Source organism: Suricata suricatta, chromosome 11, assembly GCF_006229205.1.
Source record: "Suricata suricatta isolate VVHF042 chromosome 11, meerkat_22Aug2017_6uvM2_HiC, whole genome shotgun sequence".
Taxonomy (NCBI): Eukaryota; Metazoa; Chordata; class Mammalia; order Carnivora; family Herpestidae; genus Suricata; species Suricata suricatta.
The window spans coordinates 4,400,458-4,421,992 of record NC_043710.1 but is presented as its reverse complement, the minus strand read 5'-3'; the positions used below and the strand labels follow the sequence as shown (position 1 = coordinate 4,421,992).

The 21,535-nt window shown below is 52.7% G+C and overlaps 1 protein-coding gene across 1 annotated transcript in view; it reads right to left on the bottom strand.

Moving 5' to 3' along the window:
- The window catches only part of CHKA (choline kinase alpha), a 68,564-nt gene that overhangs the window by 12,569 nt on the left and 34,460 nt on the right, over positions 1 to 21,535 (bottom strand). The window contains exons 8-13 of the mRNA XM_029957368.1: positions 21,321 to 21,432; positions 9,890 to 9,943; positions 4,116 to 4,229; positions 1,115 to 1,248; positions 758 to 862; positions 133 to 191 (exon numbers count right to left, since the gene is read on the bottom strand). Of these exons, the coding sequence (XP_029813228.1) occupies positions 133 to 191; positions 758 to 862; positions 1,115 to 1,248; positions 4,116 to 4,229; positions 9,890 to 9,943; positions 21,321 to 21,432 (578 nt within the window). The remainder of the gene's footprint in view (positions 1 to 132; positions 192 to 757; positions 863 to 1,114; positions 1,249 to 4,115; positions 4,230 to 9,889; positions 9,944 to 21,320; positions 21,433 to 21,535) is intronic.

Sequence of the window (21,535 nt, the reverse complement as noted above, 5' to 3'; positions counted from 1 at the left end):
GCCCCGCCTTTATCCCCCCCCCCGCCACGCCCCTCTCCGCGGCCCTGGCACTCCTCACACCCCGGACACGCACAGGCGGCCTTCGAAGCAGACACACAAAGCCAGCTCCACACAACCGGCAGCGATCCTTACCTTCCTGACAGTCGTTATGACAAAACACAACCGGAGAAGGGGTGGCTTCCAGCAGTGACCTGGAAGAGAGGTTTTGTTGTCACTCATACTGCAGGACAGACGCAGGTCACTGCCGGCTCCCGCACCGCCGCCCGGCCTCTGTGCGGTGCTCTTCTTGTGACCTCTGGGAGCTCCAGCGCCACGCGACAACAGCTCTGCGGCAGCTCGACCCGGAGACCCTGGTGAGCGCCCAGCTCTTCCCGGGCGGGCCCCCCCCAGGACCCTCGTCATGTGGCTGCGGGCCCCGGCCACCGCCCGGTCCTCATCAGTCTGCCTCCGGTCTCCGTCCCACCTCTCCCCGTGACCTGACCCTGCAGGCTGTGTCTGCTGGTGTCCGTCTCTCCGAACAGAGCACAAGCGCCTTGAAGAACACCCCAGTCACCACTTGCTCGGCCCCACGTGCGTACGTGAGTGTCAGCACCGGGGGCCTGCGCCACTGCACCCCAAAGACCACACGGTAGCCCTACTCAGAGCTTGGCCGGCGCCAAAATTCCTGCTCCATTTCCCCCCGGAGCTTTGGGGGAACGGTTCCCCCCCCCGCGGACACCCCCGGCCTGCTGCCCCCTAACCTCCGTTCCAGCCTCACCTCAGGCTCTCCAGCTCCGAAGGCAGGTTGTAGCGGAGGAGTCTGTGCAGCTGTTTCACTCGGGGCTCCCCGGCAAACTTGACCCTCAGCACTTGATTCAGATACCTTGTGGGAGAGGGGAGAACGGAAACCACTGCTCAGTCCGCCGTGGCCTCCTCGTGGGGCTCCTCTGACTCGTAGCCACGGAAGGCCAGTGCGGAGCCCCGGGCTCGCTAGAAAGCTCGGGGCATGCCCGCCCCCCTGGCCGGAGGACCAGAGGAAGGCCTCCGATCACCACGGCGGACGGCTACTCACGCTGCCAGCTCTGGGAGCCGCTAACACAAAACCGAGTCAGAGCCAAGCGGTTGGACCACTTACTTTTCCATTGTTCCAAAAAGCCATTTTGGTTCCTTATTGAATGGCATTTTCATACCATGAAATGTGGCCATTTTCTCAGCTATTTCTGCAGAAATATCTGGCAAACTTAATTCTTCAGTGTCTAATCGCCGGCTCTGAAATAAAAAAGGGAGTTAGAAAACAGTATTTCTTCGACGAACCTGGAGGTGTGCGATCACACGGGCCTAAGAACTAGGAGTCGGGTTTGTAGGGCATCTAGGTCTCCTCCAGGGCACAGGGTTCTGTAGGAATGGGCACCGGGCCCTGCAGATGGTGACCCAGCAACCGCCAGGGCACTTCTCAGCAAGAGGAGGGGCCCCCTCCACGGGCCAGTATCTTCTTGAAGGCTTCTCATCGTGAGAAGGTCCTTCCCACACGGAAGCATCTAAGCGGACTCGGCACTCTATGCCCTCTGCCTGCCCCAGGGCACGCCCGCTTCCCCGGGAAAAGCTCGGGCTGCCAGCGGTTTGTTACGCGAGGCCATGTCTAACTCCACTGGCCGCTCAGACGCCCCACCGGATGCATCGCAGGCAGGAGGTGGTCCTAACTGAACGCACTGCCAGGAGCTCGGGGTGAGCCACGGCCCCTCACCCACGGTGGCGTCCGAGGCCCCTGCCTGGCACGGGGCAGGCTCTCTGGGCGCAGAGCTGAGCGAAGGAACGGAGGTGCCCACTTCCACTGCTGGGGCCCGATCCCCCGCCCGCCCTGCTGCCCGTCCCGGCTCCTCACGAGGAAGGCACAACCCGCCAGACCCTCGCTCTCTCCCGCACACACTGCTCCCCTGCAGAAGCCCCGAGGCATCCCTCCGAAGACGCAGCGCGGCCTCGGCACAGGGGTGAACAGGGGGGTCTCCAAGTTAGAGAAAACCCAGCTGGAACCCCGGCTTTAATCCTCGTTTCAAAGGCACGTGGCCACAGGCGCGCTGCTCAGGCCTCTGCGTCTCGCTTCCTGGTTTCCACAAAGCGAGAGGCGCATCGAGTCCCTGGAGGGGCTGCCCTGAACGAGGGCCGGGGGCCGAGCCAGCACCCGGCCGGGGAGGTCTCAACCAGTGGCAGGGCCCGGCCTACGGGAGCTCAGAGCTCAGGGCCCTCTGGAAGCAGCAGGCCCGACCTCCCCCCACCCTCCCCACGTGTACTGAGCGGCCGGGCCGAGGTAAGGGCAGGGGACTCGGCTCCTTGCAGCAGCGCGCCCGGCGCTCCCTCCGCTGCTACAGAATGCCAGCGATCCATTGGGTACCACGGAAAGTGTAAGGCTAACCGTGCTCAAAAACGAGCCCTTTCCAGCATTCTAAGCGCCCTTCCCGGCACCGGGGAAGAGCAGCAGGGGACCGGCGTTCTCAGAGGTCACCACCCTCCTGTGTCCTCTGGGACCTGGCTGTGGGGAGCGGAAGGGGCAGGACGTACATGGTGGTCCAGAGTAAACTGGGCGCTAACACGCGCCATCAGGCCAAGCCACGTGCCGTCACATTTCTGGGTCAAAAACAGTTGGTTATTGGTAGTTTCATGTGGCTCGACCTAGTATTTTAACAGAATTTTAAAAAATCTTTGCTGTATGGTAAACATTATATATAAAGAGACTAGAACTTCAGAACTAAAACAGTGTCCATCCCATGGACAGTCCAACCCACGGATCCTGGTCCGGGACAGGACGGCCCCCCTATTCTGAGCTGTGGCCCCTGGCCCTTACCCTCCGGACAAGGAGGACTTTCACCGCACGTGTGCACTTTAAACAACCTCCAGTATGCTTCGGGGTTTTAGTAAAATGGTGTGTACTATATGTAGTCTTTACTATCGGGTCTTGTCACTCAGTGTCATCTTCGTAAGATGCATCCTTGTCACCACCGCAAACACAGGAAGTGCTTTCGTTTGTCAATTCTCTCTAATGCTTCATTATCCTAGGGGGCAAGCCAGGTGCCGGGCTAGTGACCGAGGTCTGCCGGCTGGCGGCCGCATATACGGCGCCACTGCAGAAACTAGAAGAGGGTCCCCGCGGGAGACAGGTTGCAAGGAGGCCATGGGAATGAGACCACTAGCACCCCTTCCTCCAGCCTCTTGCTGCGCACAGGCCGAGTCCCGGCGAGCAGGGCCTCCCTTCAGCCAGGTATCCTGTGCTTACCCCCCTGCCCAACTGGACAGGTGGCCACGTGAGGCAGGGCAGGAAAAGGCAGCCATTCGTGACCCTGCTCCTCGAGGAGCCCCAAGGGGAAGAAGAGGAACGCTCCACCACGTCTGTGAACTTGGCTGTGAGCGGGAGGCAGGCCAGCCAGGCTCAGCATCTCCATCCGGCCGGGTCGAAAGGCCTGGGGCCGCCCCCCAGGCTCGCTCTAACACGGGGTTGATGCCTGAGGCCGCCTGCGGGTTCATGGAAGACACACCGGTGGTGTCACAGCAGCATTAGAACTGATTCGGGACGGCAGGAAAGGGCAAACAGTCCCAACTCTGGGAAACGGGACTGAAGCTGGCCCTGAAACGTCAGAGGAACTTGACGGGCACGTGGGAGTTGCAGAGACTCAGACAGAGGGAGTGAAACGGGAGACGAGGCAGAGAGCAGTGGTGGCCCCACGGGGCGAAGACCCAGGTGTGGCCCAGGGTGGCCGGGGCCGTGGGGAGCTGCAATGACTTCTAAAGGAGCCCCAGAAATCAACAGGACCAAAGTGAAGGGCAAAGTGTCAGGGCAGGCAGCTTTAGGGGCAGCGGACCCTTAGGCTTCCTAGAGGTTTGTCACCTGGGTGAACATCTTTGCAGAAAGACAGAGGTTCTAACGTAAGCTCGAAAGGAGTTTGTTCTTGCCGTATTTCTGGCACACTTCAATAACATTAGGACACGCCTGCTGCATCAGAGCCCTGCGACCCAGGCTCCGGCAGCACCGAGACCAAGGAGCTGCCTTCTGCCCGCAGCCCGCGCCAGCCCCGCCGCGAGCGCGTCTCACTGGGGTAAACTGTGCCCGAGGACCGCGCCAGCCCCGCAGCGAGCGCGCGTCTTACCGGGATAAACTGCTCCAGGCGGCCCTGGGGGAAGATGCCGTACAGCTTGGGCCCGAGCGACCTCTCGGCGAGAATGGCGAACATGACGCTCTCCAGGACCATGGCCTCGGCGCCCTGGAACAGACAGTGACATGGCACACGTTCCCGAGGGCTGACAACGTGCAAGCACGAGTGCCTCCCTGGGAGCAGCACCATCACCCCCAGTGACTCTACGACCAGGCGTCACGACTGCCACCCCCACTTGAAAGGCAAAGACACAGAGGTCAACATCTTGTAACGTGCAGGGTCCTTGCTTGCAAGTGTCATGATACGTTAATAAGATTTAAAATTCGAGTCTAACTGAGCCACTGATTCCAAACAGTGCACACCTATCACATAACCTCCAGGAGCTCCACCACGAGGCCACCCGAGCTGGAGGGGGCTTTCCAGCTGCGCGTGCGCAGCCGGCCTTCGCCACCCAACCCAGCTTTCAGGACCCCTGACAGACCTGGGCTGTCTGTCCGTCCACAGGGCACGCTGGCGCGCAGCCCTCTCGTCTTCTCCCCAGTCTTTGCTGTGTGTTTGACGTCTGTCTCTTGCCAACATCCCTATGACACTTCTAGGCAGTTTTCAGCCCTCGTGGCTCAGGGGCATCTACAATCATCCTGCCTCTACGAAAACCGTCTTTCGGCCTCAGTTCAAATTCACTTAGTCCTTTGCCATTAAATAGCAAAGTAACCTCTAAGCCGCTGGGTCTGAGGAGGAGCTGGCAGGTGCAGGGCAGGGGGCGTGTGGGGGGGACACTTTCAGAGGATTCTCACCCCCCCCCCCCCGGTAAGAAATGTGCCGTGGGGAATGTGATCCCGCACAAACACCGAGCACGGCGAAGCCGCTCTGGACGCTCGCGTTACCAGCACGCACGCGACAGGACCAACGCAGGCAGTGACAGGGTGCTGACGTCACGGACGAGAAAACAGAGAAGCTACTTTTCCAAAGCACACGGAACCACACTGGAATAAGCAGTAATTTGATCATTTCCACATCAGGGGGAGCAAGCAGATTTGCTGGTGACCCCCCTAATTCTACTTCAGCCCCCATCTTGCATGCGTCACGCCCACAACTGTGGTCTGCCCACCCTGTGAGACACAATCTTTACTTACTCACTTGCAGTTTTGTATCTACGACTGCTGTGTCCTCCCCAAATTGAGACGCGAAGCCCTGGCCCCCGGCGTGATGGCGTGTGGGGACCGGCCTCTGGGAAGTGGACAGGCACAGACGAGGTCACCAGTGCAGGGCGCCCATGCCACCGGTGTCCTTATGTGAAGAGACACCAGAGCGCCCGCTGTGCCTCCCTCTGTGCTCTGTCCCTCTGCCACGTGAGGACACACGGAAGACAGCACCCGCAGGCCAGGAAGAGGGCTCCGCCAGAGCCCAGGGTGCCAGCACCCTGATCAGACGTCCGGCCCGCAGCGCCGAGAAACAAAGGCGTGCTGTCTGCACCCCCACAAAGCGGTTGCGGCAACCTGAGTAGACACATTCAGCGACAGCCCTGCCCTGTCAGGTCAACAGAGTGGAGAGCAGGGTTCTAATCAGACAGGTTATTTCTGGACCCCTTGAAGGAGGTGGGGTCACTGCTGGCCCCATGTCCCGCACGAGTCACCCCCCGCAGGAGAGCGCGCACCAGGTCTGCAAGGCGTCTCTCAAACTCTCACGTGGACGCTGGCGTGGAGTGAAATGCCGAGGCGCAAGCAGGCCGGGCACCGCAGGACAGGGGGTGCGGGCGCGGGCGGGCTGCCCCGGGGGGCTCTGTGCAGCCCTCTGCCGGCTGCACACCTCCCGTCACACAATGCCAGACTTCCATCAGGATTTCTTCCATGTAGGTATCCAGATTTTGTTGGAATTAAAATCTGTTTTCTGGTTTCCCTCTGTGTGGAGTAGCTAAGACTAAGGGCAGTGGGGTTGGTGCCGTACAAAATATTCATGTGCCTGACCCTGAGCTGGTCTCCCTGTTTGAAGCTGCAAACTTTGCACGGAGTGAAGACCCTCTGCGTTAACTCAGTGGCCTTAGCATTCTGTGCGTTGTGTCCACTCGGCACAAAGGCTCGGGGGCTGACGTCACAGGCCGTGCTGCCCCTGCACTTAGGCTGAACACACACCGCCCAGAATCCTCTAGACCCCGGTCAACCCACTGCCGGGACGGAGAGAAGATGGAAAGAGACTTTGCAGTTCCCTACGGCATTGCTCCGAACACTGTAAACACGAAATCTCTTTGCTCGCACATAGTATGGCAGTTCAGTGTTTATTCCCGGCAGGGAGAAAGGGGAGCTGGGGCGTGGAGGGAAACATCTGGAAGAAGGAATGAAGGAAAACAACCGCCAGCAAGAAAACTGGATAGGTTAAGAATGATGGTAGAATGTACAGTGGCTCAGTTGGTTAAGTGTCCGACTCTTGATCCCAGCTCAGGCTTGATCTGAGGGTCATGAGTTCAAGCCCCACATTGGGCTCATGCGGGACATGGAGCCTACTCAAAAAAGACAAAAAAAAAAAAAAAAGTAGCAGGTCATCTTAGAACGAGTGCACCACCTTGTGCAGACTGTTCTGTAACTGCCAGGTCTCCAAACACCTCCCTGCCTGCTGCTTAAGGAAGCGAGCACAGCGTAGAACAGGATGGGCTCACACAGCCCGGTTCACCGCCCCAGCACTGGCCCAGGCGCAGCCAGCTGACCATCCCGCCACTGGTCCGAGTTTCTTAGGACAAAAGGTCCTCCCCTCCAGTTGTAGCCATTTACTTTGGCTCCAGAAACATCCATATACTTTCATCCAAAAATACCTAATGGATGTGCACCATGTGCCTGGCACTGTTAAGCCCCAGGGAAACAGGAACAAGCCCGAGGGGACCCTTAGAGAGAAGCAGGCGACACGCACAGGCCCAGCAGTGAAACAGCAGCTGCCTCCAGACAAGGACTCCTGGGAGGCGGGAGTGGCTTCGGCCCCTGCAGGGAGCTGGGAGGGGCCCTCGCGTGGAGCCGGGGGAGAAGAGGAAACGGAGCCAGGGGCACCGGGAGGTGTGGGCCGGCTCTAAGGTCCTCAGCGAGCAGCACAGGGCCTGGGCACTCCCGGCGACTGTCCCCACAGGGAGGGGCACATTAGGACAAGAAGTAATCAAACACACACTCAATCCTTTTTTATATTTTTAATGCCTTTATTTTATTTTGAGAGAGTGACAGAGACAGAGCATGAGTGGGGGAGGGGTAGAGAGAGAGAGAGAGGGTCACACAGAATCTGAAGCAGGCTCCAGGCTCTGAGCTGTCAGTGCAGCTTGACACGCAGGGCTTGAACCCAGGGCTCACGAGGGACTGTGAGCTCCTGACCTGAGCCGAAGTCGGATGCTTCACCGACTGAGCCACCTGGGCGCCCCTGCCCACTCAATCCTTAAACCTTATATGCTCACAACTGTGCCAGACTTTCTAGCATCTTCTAATGTGTTTCCTTTTACAAAGCAACAAAATTGCTGACATTTCATGTGTGTGAACCGATTGAGACGGGGGCGGGGTTGGGGCAGCAGGAGGGAGGCTGCGAGGGCAAAGCCGAGTGACGCTGTGACGCAGAGAGCGGTGTGTGGTGTTCTGGGTCGGCTGCGAGGGCAAACTCGGGAGGAGCGAGAGGGCAGCGCGAGTCTGGAGCCCGAGGGAAGGCCCAGCCCGTGGCAAGGGCGGTGCAAACACGGACACTTCACATGCTTGGAAGCAGACAGGTGAACACAGTGGCCTTCAAAGACTGGGGCTCCGTGGACTGAGGAGGGGAAGGGACGAGGAGTGTGTGCACCAGCAGGCAAGGGGCAGAAGGTTCCAGAGCTGCCCACTGGCACCAGCTGCAGCCAGCATTCAACAATTCTGCACTGTGCCCCGCCGTACACCAGGCATGGCAGCCGCGGCGAGACCGCAAGCGGCGGCGAGGTGCCGCCCTGAGTCTAGAATCACAAGAGGAGGCAGACGTGACTCGCCTCACACTGCACACTCGCTGCCGGATCAGGTGCAGAGGAGAGGCACACGGTGCTCAGGGTGTAGGCACGAAACAGAGGCGCACGCCTCATCCAGAGAGCTGGAGGGCTCCCCGGGGAAGCAACGCCAAGTGAGGTCCTATTACGTGCAGAGTGGGGGGTGGGAAATGGGCGCAGTGGGGAGCACTCCGGCCAGCGGAGCCTATGAAGCAAACCGCAGGTTAGGACAACGTGGCGGGAGCACGAACGCAGACATAGGATGAAGGGGAGAACAGAAGGCTCAGCAGGGTCAGACGACACGGACCTGCTGGGACCAAGCCCAACCCGACCTGGGGCGGAGTGAGCACTGAAGGACGTCAAGCAAGAGGCTGACCTGACCAGAGGAGCAATTCGAGCAGAAGTGGGAAGCGGGGCTCCCGAGAGGGGACAGTGGGAGCCTGCACCCCGAAGTGGGTGGTTCCCGAGGAGACAGGCACAGAGACCCTCGGTAGACTTCCAACACTGAGGAAAACAACAGACTCGGGGTTCGGACACGGGGCGAGGGAAAGAAGGGTATATCAGAGATGATGCCCGGCCCTCCGTCTTCAGAGAAAGGAGAAACTGAGGTTCCGCTGAGGGGGTGGGATGGGGAGAGTCCGGCCTGGTGAGAGCCCTGAGAGCCAGCAGCAGGGGGCGTGTGACCCCAGGCAGGGGTCAGGGCTGGGGAGAGACCCAGGGACCGGGGGCAGCATGGCAGGAGGGCCTCAGGCACGTCACGGGCGTTCTGGCACCTGAGACACTAGGGGGCCGGGCCTAGAAAGGGCCAAGGAGGGAAGAACGTGTTCAGACAGGGCAGGGTGCTGTCAAGTGCTGCGGAGCCGGGGAGGCAGACGTAACGGGAGAAGCACGGCTGACCTGCCATCACGGAGGCCCCAGGGACCCAGCCGTGTGACCGCCGGCGCACGGAGGTCTACACACAAAGGACTCAGACTGGCTGCAAACTCACTGTCCATCAGTTCCCGCCCAGGGGCGTCTCTGTCAGCGTTACCCAGAGAGCACAAGGTCCAGATCCGCTGGACGAGGGCGTCCAGGGAAGGGTGCGCCCAGAACAATCCAATGAGACATGAGGAAAGTACCAGTACTTTCATTTCGTTATGACCTCACCTCTTTGCAATTTTTGTTTCGAGACCATTGTAGTCATCAGTGTATAGTGTGTACTTACACACGCGTGTGTAGACGCAGGTTTTGTCCGGGTTGTGTGTGCGGGGGGTTGTATACTTATACACAACTTGCGTGTGTTGGGACAGTACGCTCAGAGGTCGTTTACTCCCGGGCATGAGGAGCTCACTCTGCAGACTGCCCACTTCTGAGCTCAGAGAGGGGCCAAGGGGACACGTCGGAGCGCTCTCCGCCTCAGGCTCCTCTCTGAATGTGAGCATTTCGGAGCGGGGCGCCGCGCTGGGAAAAGGCACTCGTACCTGTGCCCAGGCGGTGCCTGCCTCGCAACGTGGCGTGTGACCGGAGAGCGGGGTCAGGGGCGCAGCGCCCAGGCCCGTCGCACACGAGCGTCTCCCCACGCCGCCCTCTCTCAGCAGCCGGCTACTGTTCGGATTGCCGCAGGACGCCACACGTCCCCTGCCTGCACTCAGGAGGGACTCAGAACACCCACCGCACTCTCGGTCTTCACCCCAACGCCGCAAGAGCCCGGGACAGACAGACCGGGGCGTCAGGGGCGGGAAAGTGGCCCCGCAAGACCCGAGTGCTGACGTGGGCTCACAGGGGCTCACACGGACGCAGAACAGACTTAATTACTTACTTGAAATTCATTTTCTTTCTGAGCTTGTTCGGATCCCTCTTTATTACAGGGCCTCTACGAATGAGAAAAAGCAAACACTTCCGGTAAGATGGGGAACACCAAACAGACTCTAACTTTGCAACCACCAGAACAGGCAGGGTTTACAAAACACCACAGATCTTTAATGAGTGTTTCTCAACCCACTGAAGCCACCAGCGGCAGTCCAAGATGCCCCACCGCTGTCCACACTCGCACCGACACCCGAGAAATCGCTTCATCTCTTTACGGGAAAAGGAATGTGCCGTCGACACCCAACAGCCTTGTACCTTTTCACAATTTCATTGTCCGAGGAAAGTCAATAGGGGGCGCTCTTCCAATAAGGCCTTCCCAAGACCAATGGTCAAGTGGTCTCCCCAATTTAGCTAGGCGGTTCCGTCAAGGCAACACTATCCTGAGGAAGCTTCCTTCCTGCAAGAACGGGGCGTGCGCACACACTCACGGCAAGTCGTGGTCAGCACAGAGCCGGGACGGACAAGAGAGCCCTGTGTGGGCAGGAAACGTGGCACTGACGTGGGTGACGAGCCTGCCAACTTGGTACGTTCACAGACGGGCCCTGCTTGCGCCGCCTGGCCCTGGCCCAATCTGAATTCTTCCTCCACCAAAAAGAGGGTCGTGCAAATTTAATAAAGTCCCTGGCTTTATTTCATGGCTAAAGGAATCACTTTTGTATCACTTTCCTCAATGAAATTGTAAATTACTGGAAACCAGGGAGGCAGGTAAGGAACAATTAGATCATTAACCCCCTTAAACAGCTCTCTGGCTACAGTCTTTCTTCAAGGCACAGATCATATCTTTTAAAGGCACTCCCCACCCCGAGTGCTTTAAAAGTCTTCACAGTATCCTTAATGAGAGGATGGAGAAAAACAAGTCAGAAATTTAAGGATTGTGTTGAAATTTTATACTCAAGTGTCACCTCCAGAAATGCTTTTATAAAATCGGCCTAAGCCAGACACAGAAGGGAGCCCTTAAAGGGAGCTTTTAAAAAATTTTAAGGCTAAAGATTTTTGAACATCCTATGAAAAACATACCTTTCCATTCCACAGCTTTATCAAAAATAACCTGTACCAAGGGTGGAAGGTGTAGACAGGGGAAAAAATGCCACATTAAGCAACACCAGCTACCAGAGCACCATTCAAAGACTGGCAGTTTAAAGCAGGGCTCCGGTCCGTCACACACGGACATGGTGCGCGGACATCGTAACGTGTGTTCTGCACAACTGCGCGTGCGGGCACAAGCTCACTCCATGGAAAAGTAAACACCCGTGCTCACGAGACTATCTGCAAAGACCTTGCACTTACACGTGGCAATAACATCTTTAGCATCCAGGTCAGTGCATTTTGTACAAAGTACAGAAAAACACAAATAGGGGCTATGTATTTTCACTTGCGCCATCTGCGTTTTCTGATGAAAAGATGCTGCAGGTGAAATCCCGTTACCATGAAAGCTACAAAAATGAAAACACTATGGAAACCCTCTTAGCTGTTTGCCAACAGCTTGACGTATGGTATGACGGACTCTAGGAAGGAGTAACTGGGTACCATTAAAGCTTTCCTCCTTCCCTAACTCCAAAATACCCCCCCCCCTTACTGAACTGTTACCTTAGACTCTGGCTTTAGTGTCTCCTCTCTCGCCAGTGGCCTACAAGTTCCTAATGAGTAGGGACTCCATCGTCTGTGGATTGTCAGTCTTCCCCCAAAGCACCGAGCGATCGGCGCTCACTACTCTCCCGGTGCTGGGACAGAAGGCCGCGCCTGTGCTGGGAGGTTCAAGGCGTAGCCTCCAAGCCGGAGCAGGCGGGTGTGGGGCAAACACGCATCCAGGATCTGAGCATCGGGGAAACTGGCTACTGAGTTAATCAGGATGCTGAATGGGGCCAACTGCCCCCAAATGTTCATTCCTGTGCTTGCTCTCTCCAAGGAAAGTTAAGAGCAAAAAGGGCACTGTAATGTGATTCACTGTATATTGATACTTTGTCAAAAAGACAAGTATGTACCGTGGATATCCTACTGGAATCTGCTGTAACGGGATCTGACCTGCACCACACTCTAAGTGATTACGGTTATTCCGAAACTGTTATTATTCCAACCATATCTTCTTAGGGAGATACAGTTAATGGGTTATTTGGCCAACAGAAGTCTCTTTTTCCCTTGTCCAATGGTGCTCTCAAAAGCGATTCACTTCCTCAAAGTTACAAACTGCCTTAGTCCCCACAGTCATTCCTTCTTGCGATCAGTTCTGTAAACAAGCCCCCCGCCCCCGCCCCCGCCCCCGCCCCCAGTGAAGGCCTTACTTATCCCATCAGAGCACCATCATGAAGGCAAGATGGACTTCTGCCACATTCAACCCTCTGCTCTGTTTCCTCAGTACACAATGTTCAGGTCCCTCAATCCTGTAAACAAGAAGAGTAAGAAAAAGACCAGGAAGTCTCAAACCAACCAGACATTCACGAAAAGTGAGAGAAGAGCCTCCTCCGGTAAGCCACAGAGACACACAGACTCACGCTGCCAATAAAGAGGTCAGAGAACCTTTTTCCGTGCAGGAAAAGGGGAAGTAAAATAGATCTTGGAATCTGTGGGATTTTACTTCAGAGGCACACATTTTTTTGAAGCAGATATTAAAATATCTTGTATCTAACATGACCCCAAATTTTCTGCCAACTTGCATATTAATAAGAACTAGTTTTTATATATAAACTAGTTTTTTACATGAGAACTTTGAACACTGACTAATATCAAATAATTACTAAAATCTCCTGATGTGAGCATTATCATGATCATCTTTAAACAATCATCTCATGTTGACATAGCCCGAAACACTCCCGGCAGCGGTAACGTGATGTCTGGACTGCCCGTACCAGCCCCAGAGAAGGACCGGGCGTGGAGACGGAGGGCTGGTCAGAGGGCAAAGCGCATATCGGGCACTCGGCTTCATTCTACTCTGCTCTACTTTGGTATGTATCTGAAATTTCCCGTAGGAAGTCCTTTTTTAAAATAAACACAGACGTTCCAGGACCTGAGAAGTCCTGCATCAAACATGCAGAACTTAAGATTCTCAAAACCATTACGCTGTACACTCTAAATGCGTGAACTGTAGGACAAAAAGACATTACAAAAACACACAAAAAAAGACATCCGAAGATCATTTAAAACATTCCACCACTGGCTTCCCATCTACCTCGCTCTTTTCTTCCTACTTTTGGGTTTGTTTTTCAAGAGAATCTAAAGGTATTCATTATAATCCACATATTCTTTAGACTGTGATACAGGAAATAAAATTGGCTGAGGGGTAGCAGTAGGGACAGGGACACGGTTCGTATTCCATTTCAGAGTTCTACAAGATTTGGAAATGGAGTCAGATTTTTGATGGGCCAAAAACTCCTAAAGAGGAGAAAAATTAACATTGATATTATAAGTTATTATTTTTTTAATGTTTTATTACATGCTTTGAAAACAAAATGAAAAGTCAATAGACAATAGACAACTTTAGAGGCTGAGATGAGAAAATATCACGTGACTTAATTTTGTCTGACATAATTTTAGGACTCAAAAACGTTGTATTTAAAGTTACCCAAGGGGTGCCTGGGTGGCTGGCTGGTTAAGCACCGGACTTCAGCTCCAATCATGACCTCACGATTTATGAGCTCGAGTCCCGCAGGGTAGAGTCGTTTTGGGTCCTCTGTTCCCCTCTGCCCCTCCCCGACTCGTTCCCTCTCTCTCTAAAATGAATAAAGCCCTCTTATAAAAAATACATTTAGGAAATATACAAATGAAAAACAAAGTTACCCCATCCTCCACAAGGTTTCTTTCTTTAAATGTGTCTAGGCTACTGGGCAGAAGGAGCTCTTATCTGGCCAGTTCTGAACAACAGATTCCTCGAACAACGAGGGAGCTAGTGTTACTATGGAAAGAAAGCCAGGTCTCTGCAAGGAAACAAAGCACACCGGCGCCCCGACGCCTGCGTGGGTGTGGCTGCGCATCTGAATAGCCGACCGAGGGTGTAAAGCAAGTGGCGAGAGGTGGACCCAGCTATTTAGTGTCGCCTGTAGGACTGAAACATCTGTCTTTAAAACCTCTTTAGGGGAGCCTGGGGGGCTCAAGTGGGTTAAGTGTCTGACTTTGGCTCTAGGTCATGATGCCTTCAAGCCCTGAATCTGGCTCCCTGCCGACAGCTCAGAGCCTGGAGCCTGCTTCGGACTCAGTCTCCCTCTTTCTCTGCCCCTCCCGTGAGTGTTCTATCAAAAATAAACATTAAAAAAAAAAGTATCTTTAAAAGCCCAGCACAGCATGAACTAGCTTAGCTGCCAGTGGGACAGGCTGGGAAAAGCACTGAATCAGCTACAAAGAGTGACATGTCATCAACAGTATAATAAACTGGGAACGCCATTTAAAAAATCAAATCATCGTCAATTATAGATACTGTTATCAAGAGGAAGTGGACACAGAAATAAAAAGGCTCAAAAAATAATATTTTAAAGAAACACAAGGAACATCTCTTCCTCCTTCTAGTCCTTCTCCACCAAACACAGAAACACAGAAACTACACAGAGAACTCAGCTGGCTCTTTTATTTATTTATTTATCTATCTATCTATCTAATTTATTTTTAGCTGGATCTTTTAAACGTTCTGTACAAAAGAGTAAGTTGGTTGTGGCCTCTTAATAGCACTTTGGGACTCATAAATGAGAGACTGAGAAAGAATAATTCGGGGGTGGCTGGGTAGCTCAGTCGGTTAAGTGTAGGACTCCTGGTTTGGACTTGGGTCATGATCTCGCAGTTTATGAGCCTGCTTGAAATTCTCTCTCTTCCTGTCTCTCTGCTCCTCCCCTGCTCATGCTCTCTCTCTATCAAAATAAACATTTTTATAGTATCCGTAAATTTATAAACATTTAAATAAATGTATATAAATACATACAAAGTTTTTAGAAATATATTTATAAATGAATAAAATCTTTGAAGAAAATAAAGTACAGCCTTTGTGATTATCTAAAGAGCACACATAAATTATGAGAACTTAAAGAGACAAACGATTTTTAACATTCTATGGTCTTCTCTAGAGCATCTTCAATTACCCTGAGAAACATTCTAAAAGAATTTGGTCCTCTGACCTTTGTAAAATGGGACTTGAAGAGTACCGATTGGAGACGAGAACCCTCTAAAAGGCTCTAGGAAGCCATAAACCAGAAGACAGGTGAGGGGAAGCCACGTAAGGCAGGCTCTTCCCAGGACCTCCTCTACACTTCCTTGTGATGGGGGGGGGGGGGGACATGCTGTCCCCAGGTTTCCAAGTGCATTAGGCAAGAGCACCTCAAAGGCTGACCTGAGGCAACATGCTCCAGGAAGGGCGCCCTCGCCTCCCTAGGCTGCGGGTGCCTCCTCCGTGTCAGCCCAGAACTGCTGATCTTTGAAAAGGTATGCGGGGGGCGGACTGGTACGGACAAAGAGAAACGTCTGTTTCTAACTCTGACCAAATATCATCAACATACGGGGGTTTCCTTAAGGCTGGACGTAGGACGAAGGAAGAAGCAGCGAAACGTTGGCAGTGAATTCTCAAGCTGCGGCCCATAAATTTCTAGAATTACCGAATCATTTCCTACTGAGGAAATAGAAGACGGAGTGGATTTGCCTTGGACAAAACCAAATCAACCCCCCCACCCGCACGAAACAAAGGTGATATATTCAATATATAACACTCTGAAATCTTAATTACTACAGTTCTTAGCCCAGCACAAACTGTAGCTGGTGCGACTTAACAAAACATTAGAAGTTCCTTTTTAAAAGGCATTTCTTAAAACCAAGAACTCAAAGAAAGAAGTCACAGCCGTCGAGAGAGCTGCAGCTTCCGGAGGGCTCGTACCGTACCGTGACTCGGCTCTGTCACCTGGCAAGCAGACTGCTCCAGGCACGGTCGCGTGGGCAGCCTGCGGCAGAGAACACACGCACACGGCTGAGGTGGTCCATCGCCCCGCGCCCCCTTCGCGCCACCCAGCTCGCGCGCTCCTTCCCCAGCGCGTGCGCCGCGCCAGGGCCCCGAAATCTGGACAGGCTTCATGCTATGAATCCCAAACATTTAAGTCCAGCAAGACAAAGACACTTTGCATACGTCAAAATTAGACACAGTAGTCCGTGATTTCTTTAGTTATCAAAAAGGAAGGCACCAAAGCAGGTATGGAAGGACAACAGATTGTGATTTGGCAACTATTTCCCGAGTATTAACTGAAGAAATACGAGGTGAGACCAAATGGGCCACGCTACCGGAAAAAGGTACTTTTGCGAGGGAAGTCTCACTACCCTAGCGATAAATAAAATTATACCACAAAGTATGAGGGGATTTTTCAAAAGCAGCGTAAAAAAACTCAAACTCATGGTAATCCTAATATAATGAGAAAAAATACAGAGCGTCCACAGGAATCAGTTCCTGGGGACCCGGGCTCTCACAGTCCCTTGGGACCAAGCCGGGCTCTCCATGAGGGAATGTGAGTCACACGGTCTTTGTACGATGCAACCTCGCTCCAAGGAGAAGTGTTTGCGAGCAATTTCTCGGTCGCCAATAGTTGACTATGAACTATCCATGGGCTGTTCCCATATTGGTTCTTGCCCATATTCTATTGTGGCTTAATTTCTATTTAAAGTGGGATTAAGGGAAGACGACATTTCGCTGTCTGGTTTTCAAACACACCAGGTCCCAGGTCGCACTCTTTGGAGTCATTAACACAGATCTGCGTTGTGCTGTGGTGCCTTTCGTTTTATTACGGTTAGTGCTCACACAAGCAGTGATCTCAGCCTCTGTCACTCAGAGAAACACTCCCAGACAACACGTCGCTGTGCATTACAGACGCTCATGCCCGTGAGGCCGTTCAGAACGGGTGCGGCCAAATCTCTACATTCATGCCCAGAAGGAAGTGGCGCAACACAGAGTCACTGCTCCGCGGAGGGAGGGACACGGCCAGCCGCCGAGACGGCCGCCACGGGCCCGGGCTGCGCCGGCCGAACAGTGCGTGCCGGCATCCGTGTAGCCACAGCTCGTGACAAATAAGCAAACCTGGCGGACCTGCTGCTCTGGGAAGGCCGCTACCGGACGTGCAGGGCTCACGTTCCTCCCCAGTATCAGAAAGGGAAAAAAAACCAAGTTACATTTATGGTCTGTGTCACTTCAAGCTCTCTTCTAGCCACTCCGTCTCTCTCCACAACGGCAGCGGCCGAATGGGCACTTCTCAACTTCTGGCAAACCATCCTGCTTTGCTTCGGGGTAATTTTACACTGGAGTCCGGTTTTCACCGTCCGTGCCACTGAGGAAACTTCCCCATGAAAGGGAAAGCGAGACCATGTGACACAGACCCTGGATTATTTCGATTACATGACAGGTTCTGTTTTAAGATCAGACTGCTACTTCTATGTTTACGGTGTCTACATTACAGAAACGGGCTGGGAGAGAAGGACGTCTGGGGACAGGAGCCCCGGTGAGCTGCCCCCGCGGGCAGTCAGGTGCCGCTGCGATCGCAGACGCTCTGTGGCACCCAGATGGAGAACACTGGAAACGCTGAGCAACGTCAAATTGTCTTAAACCAAGTCACTTGTAAATGACAGTCAGCGTAAATCAAAGAAATACTTCTCCTTCGCATTTGATCCTCAGAGGTAAGAAACTCCAATGTGTAAAAGGAGGAGGAGGAAGGGAAGGGACAAGCTCAGCTCACCCGGCCCAGCGTGTCATGACACAAGACAGCGGGACAGTCTGAGAACGCACCCAGACCGTCATCGCCTGTGGCCGCCAGTGGACGTTCTGAAGGAAAGAGCCCATCCCAAGCCGCCTCCGAGGATGCCGTGGCTGCACTCGGCCGACGTCAGGGTCCCGGCTTGCGTGCGCACTGCGTGTCCAGCGCAGGCACATGTGTGCTTTCCCCGCAGGCAGAGCACAGGCGAGGAGCCTGCGACATTGGAGTTGGGTGACATTTCTGTCTTTAATCCCTACATTTAAGAAAGTAATGGCGTTTGTGACTCAGGCGGGCTCGAGATTTGCTCGGTCACATCTCTGCATCAGCGCAAGTGGTGTCACCATCAGTTCTGGCAGCTGCCTGCTGTCGTGGGGAGGCCCCTGGTAGACTCTATCTGTTCTTCCACCACAGGGCCAGGTTCACGCCGTAGGGCTGCTGGGCAGAGGACTGCACGCACGTCCCAGCAACAAAACAAACAACGATGTGTCACTGCTGGCTGTGGTGAGGTCCCTGGCGCAGCGTGCTGACAGCGCAGCGTCTGCGGCCCCGGCCCCGGCAGCTGCGGCCTGGCTCGGGCTCTGCCTCCACCCCTTCTCTCCTGGGGCCTCCGGATTTGGTTCCCCCCCCCCCGTTGTCAAGGTGTTCAAATGACCAGCACGTTAACTCAAACGGCCGTTAATGTCTAAGAGGGCGACTGGCCGCCAGTGCGCCTGCCAAACCCTGAAGACCGTGGGAACCCAAAACATGCAGACTTGAGGCTGTAGGATTCATGTTTTTACTAAGCTTGAACTTAACCAAAAAAGGGTCCTTGAAGTAAGGGCTCAACCAAACGAGTATTTATACTGAAAATGGATTCTATCCTATAATGAATGCAGAGGAACAGTGTTTTTTCCAACAAAAATGAGATTACTGTCTAATAAGTCAATCGTGAGACTGGAAACACTCGTTTGCCGTCCCATCAGTAAGCTGCTCGCTCGCCTCCGGGTACAGCCTCTGCCCTGCACAGCGGAGGCAGCTTTGGGATCGGCAACTGACATTTGCTAATAAGCATCATTAAGAAGCTAAATGTAGAGTGTCCCCCAGAAATTTGAATCATATGTAAAACATATTCCATTCTGCTAGTTTGGGAAGGATTAACTCCACTTTGAATAGGTTTATTCTATTTATTTTTGAGTTACCTAATGGGCTTTTTACTTGTTTTCTTAAAAATGAATAGGAAAATAAAATGGTTAAAACAAATTTTATTTCCAGGCACAACTGGGTGGCTCTGTTGGTTGGGTGTCCGACTTCAGCTCAGGTCATTATCTCACGGTTCAGAGGTTTGAGCCCCACATAGGGCTTGGTCTGTGCTGACTGCTCGGAGCCTCAGGCCTGCTTTGGATTCTCTGTCCCCCTCTCTCTCTGCCCCTCCCCTGCTCACCTGCGCGCGCGCGCTCTCTCTCTCTGTCTCTCTCTCAAAAACAAACATTTGAAAAAAAATCTATTTCCAGACATTTCTATCACATTTAAGTACTAGAAGGCAGTAATTCTAGACAGTTAAAATTTCAAACAGGACAAAATATTAACTAGTGACAGTGAGTGTTTATTAACGGGGAGAGAGAACTGCTCAGTTCCAGCCTGTGCTGTTGGCAGCTTTTCCTACGTTACCCACCAGGTAACGGCACATTCTAGAGCTGCGCTGTCCAACATGGCAGCCACCAGTGATGTGTGACCACTGTAATTTAATTAAAATTTAAAATCCCAAGCCTCGGTCACACTTGTTTCACACGTTTGATACTCACATGTGGTGAGTGACCAGCAACCTAAACAGCACAGATCCGGAGCATTCCCTCTCTCCTATCATTGAACTGCGGCTCCAGACAGAGCACAGAACCTGGCACCTGGCTTAGCCTGGCACTTGGAGGAATGCACAGCGCACGTTTAAAACACCCTTATTTAAGTTTTAAATACAAATAAATGCCTCATAAATCAGATTTAAATAGTCTATATCATACACAATTCCAAGAGCTAGTTATTAAAGTATTTTAGGGGCACCCGGGTGGCTCACTCAAACATCCAACTCTTGATTTGGGCTCAGGTCATGATCTCACAGTTCATGGGATCAAGCCGTGAGTCGAGCTCCAGGCTAGCAGCAGGGAGCCTGCTTGGGATTCCCTCTCTCCCTCTCTTTCTGCCCCTCACCCACTATATATATAGTGTTTTAAAAGTGTTGCTTAAATGGAAGCACACAAATGAGCAGAAATGGGACGTAATGGTTAGAAAATGTAAAAGTCCTCAAAGAAAAAATGGCTCAAGATTGATTTCTTTAAAAGTACCAAAAGGGGAGCACCTGAGTGGCTCAGTCCGTTCAACATCTGACTTCGACTCAGTCATGATCTCCTGGCTTGTGAGTTCAAGCCCCGCATCGGGCTCTGTGCTGACAGCTCAGAGCCTGGAGCTGCTTCCGGTTCTGTGTCTCCCTCTCTCTCTCTGCCCCTCTCAACTCATGCTCTGTCTCTGTCTCTGTCTCTCTCAAAAATAAACAAACATTAAGAACTAAAAAAAAACACAAGAATCAAAAGGACATTAATGGGGTTTTTCAAAAACTGTGCTTTGAAAGAACAACTTGATTAAATAAAAAACCCAACAGGGAGTCAGCACTAGGTCCCTGCCGCCTGCAGCTCGTCAGCAGGAGGCGTGTCGGCTGTGCCCTGTCACAATGTGGCCGCGCACCTCCTTGGCAGAGCGCACACAGTGTGGACGTATTGGCTGGCTTCCAGCTTCAGATCCTCAGCGCTGCACAGCTGGAAGAGGCTGAAGAAAAACTATCCAATGAAAAGGCTTGGTCACATTATGACCCAGAGTGCTGATTTTAACTGTAATATTTCTGAACATTACAACCAAATTAATGTAGGCATGGACATAATCTGCTCACCAGATTGGATAGAGACTAGTCTTTTAAAACAATGAGAAAACCAGTCTCCATTTTATGATGATCAAAATGCACCTTTTCAAAGAAGGCTTAAATGGATATCAAAATTCTACCCTAGAAATATAGCAAATAAACATTTATATGTGTGGTCAGTAAAATGGTAAATTCAGGGCATAAATAGTAAAAAAAAAAAAAAAAAAATTTCAGACATTTGGCATCTCCTATAATTGGTTAAGACAATTCAACAAATGTGGCACTTTAATTGAAAATTAGTTTCAATTTGGTAATATAAAAATTTAGAAAGATTATGAGTCTAACAAATTCAGTTTTAAAGAAAGCTCAAAGGCAGGTGATTCAAAATTCAGCTCCACCGAGCTCATACTCTGTCCACCAAACTCCCCCTGCACCTTGTAAGACCTTCTTGATTATGTAATTTAAAACAATACCTTTTCCACATTAGAATTTTACAACCCAGGTCTGAGCTAAAAATTCCAGTGTGGGGAAAATCCAAGCATCATAACCACTACTAAAGATTTAACCAACACCATATTTTCGCTGGATGTAAAGCTGAAAGTATCTATACTAGCAAAAACAGGAAATCAGAACATTAGCAGGATATAAGCAAAAACGTTGTGCAGCCCAATTAAAATAAAAGCAGTAAGTAAAAACTAGTTTTAATAATACCATTCAAGTGTTTAAAACCTCTACCCAGGCAGTTCAAGAGGATGAAGACTGTCCGCAGGCCCCCGTCCCCACACAGCCCGCGAACTCACCATCTTTAAAATGGCCCCGTACAGCCGCAGGAGCACCTTCCGGGGCTCGTCACCAACAGAGGCCACGGTGTCGGGTAAGGAGCACTGGAACAGCATGTTACTGAGGCCACCTCTGTTGGAAGGAATAGGACAGAGGAGGGCGTCAGTATTTTCAAGGTCAGCTAATCCCCCCCCCCCGCCCCCGGGCAACTACAGATGAGACATCGGGGCCCACG